Below are 12,890 nucleotides of genomic sequence, written 5' to 3' on the forward strand. Positions count from 1 at the left end.
GTCAGAGAAAGATACCACATTGTCTTTAGAAGCTCAGCTGTGACCAACCACGTGTTTAAGAAATCTCTTGACAAGCCTAGAATGGGGCGGCGGTAGGGGAGAGGTACTACAAAGGTCGGAAAAGGTTTGGACTTTTTCCCCGTTGGTCTGTACAGTGAATCCTACTACTTATTCATAAATGTGTATTATATATGTATTATATAAATAGCCAAATAATCTGCCTATCAACAGAGTTTATGCAGTGACCAGTCCAACTGACAAGAAGGCATGCAGGTGACACATTCTTCCCCCAGCAATAGTGATTTAGGCTGTACTCTAATGCAGCACATTAACAAATGGCTGGCCATGGCTGGCCCATCAGGGACAAAATAGAGCCATCAATATGGGGCCATAGGATAGTTCAAGTGTGCCCTCTTGGACAAGGAATATTAGTCTCTCTCCTGTTCATTATCTAGTCCTAATGATGAGGGTTATAGTGCTAATACTGTCAGTCTTAGCCCTACAGTAGTTAAGGTGGAAATGATACAGAAGTAATTGTTGACCTGCCCTTTCTTTCATATTCAATAAACGTTAGAGGAGTAGAAGGTGGGAAAGAAAGGAAAATTAGAGAAGTTTACAGATGAGTGGTCTAAAGATGAAGTCTTTTAAAGATTTATACACTAGGACTAAAATGTATAATTAGGACTAAAATGTCGTATGTGCTCCCTTCAGATTTTTATGAATAAAGTCCTTCTCTTTCCAATATAAAAGTAACAGGCTCATAGAATGAAGGTAGGGAAACCTCCCACATTTGCTAATTTCTCTATGAATGTAAAGTGTGTTGCATATCAGCACAGTTACCTCCAATAGCAATGAGTCGGTCTCCCCGTTGAAGGTCTGCGAGTGCAGCAGGTGAGTTTGGGGCCACAGTCTCAATTATGACATGCCCAGCATACCCGTCAGTTGACTGGACAAGACGAAGCGTAAGTCCGACACTCTGTAAATTCCCCTTTATTAATTCAACCTTTGATAAAGAGAAAAAAATGAAAACAGTCAATGAGCTCATGGAAGGGGAGTGAGAAAACATTAACCCACGCCTAACGATACCATCCAGAACTGCTACCTATGTTGTACTTAATCTTAATAAAAAATTGAGATCCCGTTGTGAATGTAACTCTAAATCTTGTGTTTTTAAAAATTTTTTTAAAGTAGGCTCCATACCCAGTGTGGGGCTCGAACTGATGACCCTGAGATCAAGAGTCATATGCTCCACCAACTGAGCCAGCCAGGCGCCTCTAAATCTTGTTGTGAAACATAATGGGAAATATCTTCCATGTCATTAGATGTTTTTATGATGTATTGTTAAATTATCTTTGGGAGGGCAAAAGAAAAGAGTTTACATTTGTTTTATTAAGAGGTATCTTATTAATGAGATATCCTTTTCTAACTCATCAAGGTCATTTTGTTTTCTAAACAAAGGTCACCCAATTTCTCAGCGTGTCCCAGATTCACATTATCTGTGAACTAAAAAGACAGCACCACATGTTATCTATCCTCATTCAAATTACTGATTAAAAAAAAAAAATTGAACGCCGCATCCTTTCAAGATGACAAGAATTCAATCTGTGTTTATTAAATTACAAATCAGTCTAATTGTATTGTCATTTAGCCTGTGTTTCTCAGTTCTGGTCTTCAAGATATCTCATGAAGGTCTTTGCCAAAGAACCTGCTGATATCCAAATATAACACGGTCTGTATTGCTTTAATAAATAAATTCCACTTAAAAGCTAGAAATTTAATTCTCCTACCTAACGGTGTTGGCCAATAAGAGAGACCTTACTGGAACTGTTTGGGTTTTTTGGTTTGTTTGTTTATTTTTGAGAGAGTGAGTGCAAGCAGAGGAGGGGCAGAGACAGAGGAGGATAGAGGATCCGGGGCAGGCTCTGTGCTAACCGTGGACAGCCCTCTGCACGGCTTGAACTCCTGAAACTCATGAACCGCGAGATCCTGACCTGAGCCGAAGCTGGACGCTTAACCAAGTGAGCCACCCAGGCGTCCCTGGAAATTGTTTTTTAATATGGATGTTAACAGATTTTGCAGAGTTGCTTTTAGATTAAGGAGAATCTTAATCACATTATCCTCAAGAACTGGGAAATGAAGTCAAGTTTTTGATTATCTAAAGGTTTACAAAAAACAACCCTTCCAAAAAACATATGTATTAGAATCTCCAAAAAACATTTGTCCAACCAATTTTTGCCTTATGATATAGTAAATAATTACCTTATAATGTTAATAGTGTTTTTTCACTTAAGCCCTTAAGAATGCATTCTTTCAAATCCACAAACATAAATATATTCTTAATATACAGAGTGCCAAAACTAAAACTTATAATGTAATTTTTTTTCTAATATCAGAAAGTTAACAGTACCAAATGGGCAAGAAACTAAATTGTATGAGTCTGAGAACTGTAAATTTTAAAAACTATCACTTGGAATGGTTTGGTTTTTTTTTTTTTTTTTGGTGATTTACTCTTTGTTCTTAACATGGAACTTAAGGTTGATTTAAACAGCCAGGAATCAACCAATATAATTTAACATATTAAGAAAACAAAGGAGAAAACCATATAAATAATTCAACAGGATTATTTATAAATAATAAAACAAACAAACAAAACCAAAAAAAAAAACAAACCCCAACATCCACTCATGATAAAAGTCTTGAACTAGAAAAGCAAGGGAACTCTTAAACCTGATTGTGGGCACCTACAAAAAAATCTGCAAGTAACGTAATACTGAAGGTTTTCTACCTAAGATCAGGAACAAAGAAGGATTTCTGCTCGTATTATACCAGAGGATACAGGCAAGGTGGTAACATAAGGAAAGGCATAAAGATTGGAAAGAAGAAAGAAATGGTCTTTATTTGCAGATAACATGATCTTATACATGAGTAATCCCAAGAAATCTACAAAACAACTATTAGAACTAATAAGTGAAATTAGGTCACAGACTACAATGTCAATATAGAAAAGACAAATGAGTGTCTATTAGTAACAAACAATTAGAAAATAAAAAAAATAGGCCAAATTTGTTTACAATAGCATAAAAAATATTTAGGGTTAAATTTAATGAAAGGTGTGCAGGACTTGTATACTAAAAACTATAAAACATTGCAAAGGAAAATGAAAGAAGACCAAAATAAATGGAGAAAGATACCACATTCACAAACTGGAAAACTCATTAGTGTTAAGATGCCAATTCTTCCCAAATTTATCTACAGATTCAAATGGAAATCTCTACAGGCCTTTGGAAAGGCAAAGTCAAAGAGAGGTAAAGGACCTAAATTAACCAAACCCATCCTTAAATAGAACAAGGATGTAGGTTGTACACTCTCTGATTTCAAGGCTTACTACATACAGCACACATGACATAGATAAATCTCAAAGATGTGGAGTGAAAGGAGTCAAACCCCAAAAAACCATATGCTCTTATGATTCAATTTGTATGAAATTCTAGGGAAGGCAAAAGTATAGTGACAGCAGGTTAGTACTTGTCAAGGACTGGGGACTGGAGACTGCAGACTGAAGGCCTACAGTAGCACAAATAAAATTTTCAAGGTAATGGGGATATTCTACATCTTGATTAGGGTGGAGGTTATATGACTGCATACAATGACCAAAATTCACCAACTGTATACCTGGTGAATTTACTGCATTTAAAGTACACCTTAATAAAGCTGTTAAAAATAAAGCAGAAACGAATAAAACCAATATACCATTTTTGTCTTAAGATACTTATATGTCTTTTTAAATATATTATTAGATTACTGATAATTCATTCGGATAGCCCTTAGTTTTCCAATTTACTTAATTTAATAAGAACAACTTGGGATGAATATAGATGGTCCTAAAGTCAATCAGGAAGGAGAGCAACATTTAGATAGTTTTTCCATTTAACTTACGTCAATCAAATGAATACTGACTCTTAAGTACAGATAGCTGGAAATACTACATTCTAGATACAAGATTAAACCAGACATAAATGTAAGAAGCAAGAACAAAATGTGTCTGGAAAAAAAACACTTAAAAATGTAACTCGGGGCGCCTGGGTGGCTCAGTTGGTTAAGCGTCCAACTTCGGCTCAGGTCATGATGAGTTCAAGCCCTGAGTCAGGTTCTGTGCTGACAGCTCAGAGCCTGGAGCCTGCTTCAGATTCTGTGTCTCCCTCTCTCTCTCTGCCCCTTCCCCACTCATGGTCTCTCTCTCTCTCTCTCTCTCTCTCTCTCTCTCTCTCTCAAAAATAAACATTAAAAAAAAAAAAGTAACCCAAATTTTAGTTTTATGTACTGTTATATCAAAAAAGAATATGAATAAACTTTTAATTTTTATCAAATACATGCATATGGTTAAAAAAATCAAATACACAAAATAACTTCTACCAAAATGCAACAGTCCTCTCTTTCCAAGCCCCTCACTCCCACACCACAGCAACCACCTTCCAACTCTTTTAGTTGTTTAGGGATTACTTTTTGTTCTCTAGATAATACATCATTATTTCCTAATGTATCAAATTTTAGACAATCTGCTGACTTCTTCCTGTAACAGACAAGGATGCAGCCCCATATTCCTTTCCCCAAATTATAGTAGTGTTATATCATTTTTAGTTCTATGTAACCTCTTTATAATTTTAATCAATATACTTCTATTTATTTCATCTTTCTGACATTAAGACTTCTATCTTTCTCCTCACCTCTCCTCTTTACACCTTCTACCTTCTAAAACTCTACCATCAACATTGAATAGCTATTATATTAATTTTCAAACTATAATTAAGCTATCAAGTTTGATTGTAAAAGCTAAAAATTAGTGGTATTTACAATTATTATCACAATATAAATATTGTTTATTGTAATGCTGAGCATTATCCCATTTTCTGTCTTGTATAGACTTTTTACCTGGGTTTTTTTTTCTTTCAACAACACCGCTTTCACTTTAAATGTAGAATTTATGTTAAGTATGGCTTCTATGATTCGCTCTTAGATTCATCTATCCGTTTGTTTACAAATTATTTAATGCTCAGTTGAAGGGAAGTTTTTCTTTTTTTAAGATTTTTTAATGTTTATTTATTTTGAGAGGGGGGGAGGGAGAGGGAGAGAGAGAGAGAGAGAGGGAGGGAGGGAGGGAGGGAGGGAGGGAGGGAGAGGGAGAGAGAAGTCTGACAGTGGTTTAATTCCTGGTTCCGAGTTGTCTCTAAGGCAGAGCTGCTCTCCTGCTAAAATCTAAGCAGGGCTTAACCCACAAAACCACGAACAGTGGCCCTCACACCTGCCTGTGGCACCCATGCAACACCACGGTATCCCCAGACCGAGCACCTCTTTTTTGCTTCAGCTAGTTGTAGTAGGCATCGGTTCCAAACCAGTTCTAGCTTACCAGGCACTGTGTTAGAGACAATCATAGACAATATCTCATTAAACTCAAAGTGCTGTATCTGTTAACCTGGAAAGCTACAAATACATCATAAAAGTAGGAAATAGTGTTTTCTCTGTGGCTTAGCCTGTGTCAATAGGCCTGAATTTTGTTAAAACCAAAAAAGTAGATTTCATCTGGAGTAGAGATATTATTTCTCATATTTTTTGAATTATATACAAAAATAAATGTATCAACTGTCAAGAACTGCCGATGCATACTAACCAAAGAGCAATTACATGAGCTGAATCACAAGTCAATACACACGAGATTGCAGACAGCCTGCATTTAACTTTACCAATAATGTCAAGACACAGGTTAAAAAATGCTAGCTGTGTGTGCATCTATCTTGTGGAGAGCCATTTAGTAAAAACACCAAGATAGCCTTGAAGAGCTCTCATACTCTGACATCCTTCTAGCCTTCCTTGGACCCAACTGGGATGCTGTATTTTCACCTGAGGGGATAACAACATATTGATTTTTTAATCCCTTCCTAACATGCACATAATTTCATACAATAGCTAAGAAAAAGATATATTTTAATAACATATCAATATAGCTCGTTTACAAACTGTTCTCTCCTACACAAGCTTTCAACATTGAGCAAAAAACCCAAACAAAACAAAACAAAACCCCAAAAACAGAAGCACAAGAAAGAGGATCTCTAAGTGAAAGACCCTAATTTACTGTGACCAGGTATATTTTTGGGTATTCTTTCAGCAAATAAATTTCCGAAAAAGACATCGTAGGAACTATTTCCCAGCTTTTTTAGTAGAGTAGCAAGCGGGGCAGGGGTGGGAGAAATGACACAACAATGTGCACACATATGGACACAATGGCAGTACGTAATGAAACTTCTGTCAGCAGGCTTTTAAATGCAAATGACCATTCTCAGTCTTCCTGGTCCATAATGTAACCAATACCTTTCCTATCAGAATTCTTCTCATATTACAATTTTAAAAGATGCTAATGGTCTTCACATTGGTGTATTCTGTAACTCCTCTTTGCAAGATGAAACGCAAGTAACATTTCCAGGAAAATCGATGTTGACCTAAAAAAACCCCCACATTTAACAAAACCTATAGCAAAGCTACTGAGAAAGAAAGGTAATGGGAAGAAACGTACCAACTGATTCACGTACTCATTCAAATGCTTAGGCACCTGGCCTAGACGTACAGCCCTGAACAACACAGATGAGCTTCCCTGGCCTCAAGGAGACAGAATAGGTAGGTATGAACAAATAATTACCATAATACATGTGTGATTTAACAGGAAGCACTTAACTAACATTCAGAGAGCAAGGAAGGCACTCCTAGAAAATTTAAGTTGACACTTGCAGGATTAGTAGTTTATCAGGCCGGGTCAGGACTGGAGGCAATGAATGTATGTAACAAGGAGGGCGGCGGGTCTGAAGGGAGGAGGTGCAAGCCAGCAAGCATATTTGAAGAAACGAAAGTTTACTATTCCAATTCTTTGACAAGTTCAGTCTATGTAAAGAGGGAAGGAATCTTGGTTCATTCAACTGAAAGACCTTTCAAAAGAAAGAGGCATAATATCAATTCGACCACCAATTTTATGCCCAAGATACTCAAAGTCAACAAACGGAAACTATGGTTTAAGGAGCATTTGGATGAACTACTTAATACTATAATGTGACTGCAGTCTTGAATATGAATAATATTTAATCCACACTGATCCACTCAAACCCCTTAAAAAAACACCCAGTTTCACGAATACCGGCCCAAAGAGGAAGGTTTTTTCCTGTAAAAAAAAAAAAAAAAAAATCTACAAAGTCAAATGTTTAAAAATGTTTCAAATTGCTTCAACGTTTATTTGCTGTAAGACAGACCATTCACAAAAAAAGTTTCATAAAGATCATATATTTGTAAACCATTCAGTAAGTGCTCTGCCTTTTTACAGGTCACTGATGTAGATGATCCAAATTTCCGAAGCTCAAGTACTCTGAACCTAAAACCCAAGGCCACAAAATGGCCGACAGAGTCTGAAGGAGTCTGAAAATGGAATTCTCCCAAGGATACGTTTCATTTACCGAACCAAAATGTGAATGCGGAGAAAGATGCACTTCGCAAGTTGCTAAACGAAGACTGAGGCTCTAAAAATGAAATCACACGGTTCTCGCTTTTCTCAGAGAAATCTGCCGTGGAGGTGAGCGACTGGCGCCATGACGGGTGGCTGTGAAAGAGGATGCCCACGTATGACGGACAACGTGGTGAGAAGGACAGAAACAGGTCTGAGGCGGGCGACACAAGTGTTAGCCGCGAGTCTCCAGGCCGGCTCAGCCTCGCGGTGCTGCTCGCCCGGCTGCAGGGCCACGACCCGGCGGGAAAGCTCCGTGGACTACTTCCTCCCCACCTATCCCGGCAGGCTGAAACTCACTGCCCGAGTCTCCCTTCCTTCCCCTTCCCGTGCAGTGGGTAAGGTCCACCGAGGACCCAGGACCACAGGGTCTAACAAAGAAGGGCCACTCGACTCAATACGGCTCTGTTCAGGCGGCCAGAGCAGAAGCGGCCCGCTTCGGGCGGCGATGGTCTGAAACAACAGAAGAGCTTCCTGCAGGAGCCTTCTTTTTTGAGAGGCATGGCGATGGGAGACAGCTAGGGGACAAAGGGCATCTGACTCTACAAGAGGAAGCCTTTGAAGAAGGAGCCGTCTACACGGTGCGGTTCCCATCATGAAACGCTCTTTGGAAGGGCATTTTCTCCTCACTGCCGCACTCCGCTGCTGCTGCGTTGATCTGCAGTGGTTTTGCTGCCCACAGTTTTTAAAAATGGAAAACATACACTCTTTCGACTGTGAGTTTCCGCAGACTGGCCCAGGGCCTCCACAGCACAGCTTACGTGGGATACTCCACATTTCTGTCAACACCCCTACCCTGTCTTCCTCTGTCTACACCTTTTCTGCACCAGGCCAGCTCTCTGGCTTCCCCCGCTTCCTCACAGGTTACGGAGATTTGACCTGCTTTCTCCCGCCACCGCGTACGGTTTGGCCCGGCTTCCTCATTCCTATTACCCCAGAAAGCGCACGATTCTTCTTGAAGGGCCCTCGTGTACCCTCTTGGGTACACATCCCAAGCAGGGACAGAATTAGAATAACAAGTACAGAGATGCTAAAAACAATTAGCTTATACACTGAGTTTTGAAATTACATGCCTGAAAGTAGAATTATTTGTTTACGCCAACTGAATACCCTGGATATTCCGGGATTATTTAAATTTTAAAAAATTGTCGTCAGAAACGCTTCTACTAATGCAGCAATAATTTCTGTCAGAAAGCCACTGGAGTTTACAAAATTTAAAGTCACCGTGTTTGAGACTATACTACAGATGCTTTGGTCAGAGTAGCCCCAGCTCTCCATGCTAAGATTCTCAGAGGGTGACTAAAAATCCCCATTTTTGACGGGCCATTGTATAGATTACTCTTACGTGGCTTGCTCTGGGGGCTTGGCAATTGAATTCTGCGTTTCAGGGACCCAGACGGTTAGGATTATTGAAGATTTATCCCTAAACTCTGAATTACAATCGAAAGGTCAAGATTTTTAAAACCAGAACAACTTCTATATTAAGTCACTGAGCTGTTTGCGAGGGCAACTTCTGTACAACATGCTCAGCACAGAATGTGGCAGAGGTGTGACAGTCTGGTGGCTTCCCTGAACACCAGAGGTCAGGTTGGTTCGCTCACGGTTACAGGGCACGAATGACTGACACGGCTGGGGACCAACAGCTCACCCATCTGTCTCAACCGGAAGCAGCAACAAGGCTATTGAAGATCGAGGGCCGGATTTTATATTTTCACCATCCATCACTTTAAAACACCGCCGACATAGCTGACGATCCTATCACGTGGAGAAGCATCTGCTCACGTCACAGGCATTCTCCCTCCTCCTCCGCCTCTCTTCCTTTCCCTTCTCTTCCCTCAACACACAAACACACCTGAGCGTAAAGTAACACAAGTAACATCTGGCTCAATTCTGAAGTGACTGAGTTAGAGCTAGAGTACTATTACTCAATTTCTATTTATTAAGCACATTTCCGTAAGTTAGAATTCTGAGAAGTTAATAAAACAACTTCCAGATTCTAGAATGAAAATGGAAACATGGGGAAAAGAGGAGACAATACTGACTCTCTGAAGGGTCATTCTGTATCAATCCAACGTACTTTTTTTTTAATTTATTTTTTTTTAATGTTTATTTTTGAATGAGAGAGAGACAGAACATGAGCGGGGGTGGGGCAGAGAGAGGGAGACACAGAATCTGAAACAGGCTCCAGGCTCTGAGCTGTCAACACAGAGCCCGATGCGGAGCTCGAACCCACGGACCGCGAGATCGTGACCTGAGCCGAAGTCGGACGCTTAACCGACTGATGCACCCAGGTGCCCCAACCCAACCTACTTTTAAGGACAGGCAGTTTTGACAACACAAGAAGATGCAAACTGAAATATTCCAGGGGACCCTCAACTACTGGATAACTGTGTGTGATGCTTCCAAAGACCCAACTAAATTCTCAGTCACCTTCTTTTCGGGTCTGCCACCATCTAACAGAAACGAGGAGATACCATATTTACCAGCTGTCTTTTCTGAAACTGTCTTGTCTGAGCAAAGAGGATTCACAATTTGTACATAATCGTACTGTCTTTTTCACAGGAGGTGTAAGAAGGAGACAGAAATATGGCAAATACCTTGCTTTTTATCTCTTGGCATTAAAATTACAATCCTCCCCCACAGAACTTTACCAAGACCCGTTGTTAAAGTCTAACTACTTCATAAATGTTTAAATTAGAACAGTTTTTAAACTCATCAGCCAGGTAAATGAACAAGAATCTGTCAGGTAAAGAGAAGTACTGGTGCAGAAGTAAGTTTTCGTGCTCCCTGTCCCAGATGATGACAACGATTATTTTTTTAAAAAGTTCTTAAAGGGGCATATTTGAATAGTACGGCAAATAAATCCTAAATTCTCTCGGTTGGATTTTGACATGTAAACAGTCGATCAGTAGAATGCCTCAACTCTCAGTAACCAGCCCGTAATGGTAGTCAACAAAACAAAACAAAACAAAACAAAACAAAACAAAACAGCATTGGAGTCAGCGCCTCCCCAGCGCTGGGACAGAGGCGAAATTCTTCGTCGAAGAAAAGCTGCAGTGTCTGGATGGCTTGTATTCGGCACTGGGTTTGAACTCGGGCTCTAACGTCTACTAGTTCTGTGAGCTCAGACAACTGATTTAGCCTCGGTGGGTCTCAAGGGCATAAAGGGGATACCAGTATCTACCACACCGGCTGTGGTCAAAATTAAATGAAACTACAGGAATAAAGGACTAGCACAATCCAGGCACTTCCATGATCTGTCCTCAGGTGGAAGAGGAAGACTCTTTTCTGGAGCAAAACTGCAAGTGAGGCCCCTCAATCTTCAAAACAGAAAGCCAGCTTGGCCACCTCTCTGATAACCTGGTCTCTAAAGCAACGAGATGATAAATCGGGACGGCATCCTTTGGTCATCTCATCTAAAAGACAACAAAGATCTAGAAATACGCTGAAAAAGTAAAGTCCATCATACAAATACAACTGACCAAAGAGATCTAAGGAACAAAAATTAAAAATGATCTTCTGCCTACGTTCAAAGGCTGTTAGGAAAGTAATAACATCCAAATGACTACCTTGCAAAACACTTAGGTTTCTTTTCTCTTTTAAATCTGACTGAAGTCTCCATTAACGAATGTTTTGATTCAAAACTAATTTAAATTTTATACAACCACTCCAGCAAAATAAAAACCTCTGAAAAGTCTGAGGTTATTATGGAAGCAACAGAATGGAACACTGTTGCCCTTTTAACTTTCTTTGCCAAATAGCTCTGATTCTGAATCACCAAGTCAAACCTCAGCTTCATAAGCTATCACTGTACTTCTGCAAGGGGGGTGGGGGTGGGGGGTGGAATTTACATCTTACTAAGGGAGTATTAGAGTCTCAGAGACATTTTTTTTTTTTACCCTTTTATCTTGAAATTTCAAACTTATGGTAAAGATGCAAAAATAGGACAAAGGGTTTCCATTTTATCCTGAATCCAGACTTCCCAACTGTTAACATTTTGCCACATTTGGTTCTCCCTCTCTCTGCATATTTTTTTTGAACCATCTGAAAGTAAGTTGCACACATAGTGCCTCCTTTACTCCCTAAATGTGTGTATTTCCTAATAAGCACATTTTATTAAAACCACAGCATGATTACCAAAGTCAGAAAATTAACATTGATAAAATACTATTATCTAATCTAAGGACTTTATTCTAGCTGGAATGCAATTTTTGAAATATGTGCCACTAGCCTTTTATTTTTGCAGTCTCTGACCAAAGAATTATTTAGATTAGGGTTCAGCAAACTGCAACCTGTGGACTGTTTTTTTTTTAAATATATGAAATTTATTGTCAAATTGGTTTCCATACAACACCCGGTGCTCATCCCAAAAGGTGCCCTCCTCAATACCCATCACCCACCCTCCCCTCCCTCCCACCCCCCATCAACCCTCAGTTTGTTCTCAGTTTTTAAGAGTCTCTTATGCTTTGGCTCTCTCCTACTCTAACCTCTTTTTGTGTTTTTTTTTTTTCCTTCCCCTCCCCCATGGGTTTCTGTTAAGTTTCTCAGGATCCACATAAGAGTGAAAACATATGGTATCTGTCTTTCTCTGTATGGCTTATTTCACTTAGCATCACACTCTCCAGTTCTGTGGACTGTTTTTAAAGAGGTTTTACTGGAGGGGTGCTGGGTGGCTCAGTTGGCTAAGGGTCTAACTCTTGATCTCAGCTCAGGTCATGATCTCAGGGTTTGAGCTGGAGCCCCATGTTGGGCTCTGTGCTGATAGCATGGAGCCTACTCGGGATTCTGTCTCTCTCTCTCCCTGCCCCCTTTCGGCCTGCACACACTCTCTCTCTCTCTCTCTCTCTCTCTCTCAAAAATAAATAAACTTAAAAGAATGGGTGTGTGTGAATATACTTGCAGAGACATTATAGACTTCTTTACAACATAAAAAAACTGGAAAAGTCTACATGTTCATCAATAAGCAATTGGTTAAATAAATTTTGGCACACAGTGCAGTATCATGCAGAAATAAAAACAGTAACACACGTATATGGAAATAAAAATTGGCTCTCAGTATACTGTTAAGTAGAAAAGAAGGCAGGTTATAAAATTTAAAGAAGGCAGGTTACATGATCTCCTTTTATTCTTAAAAAAGAAAAACCACAGACATAACCTGTGAATACAGTGTGTTTGTGTTTATAAAGGTTTTTTTTTCCTTAATGTTTACTTATTTTTGAGAGAGAGAGCTAGAGGGAGGGGCAGAGAGGGGGACAGAGGATGTGGAAGCGGGCTCTGCGCTGACAGCGGTGAGCCCCATGTGGGGCTCAAACTCACGAAATGGGAGATCATGACCTGAGCCAAAACTGGCCAT

General features: G+C 39.6%; 1 protein-coding gene across 1 annotated transcript in view; it reads right to left on the reverse strand.

The window, feature by feature from the left end:
• PDZD8 (PDZ domain containing 8) overlaps window positions 1–12,890 on the reverse strand; it is a 72,011-nt gene that overhangs the window by 6,923 nt on the left and 52,198 nt on the right. The window contains exon 4 of the mRNA XM_042909318.1: window positions 841–1,003. Within this exon, the coding sequence (XP_042765252.1) occupies window positions 841–1,003 (163 nt within the window). The remainder of the gene's footprint in view (window positions 1–840; window positions 1,004–12,890) is intronic.

This window comes from Panthera leo, chromosome D2 (genome assembly GCF_018350215.1).
Source record: "Panthera leo isolate Ple1 chromosome D2, P.leo_Ple1_pat1.1, whole genome shotgun sequence".
Classification (NCBI taxonomy): domain Eukaryota; kingdom Metazoa; phylum Chordata; class Mammalia; order Carnivora; family Felidae; genus Panthera; species Panthera leo.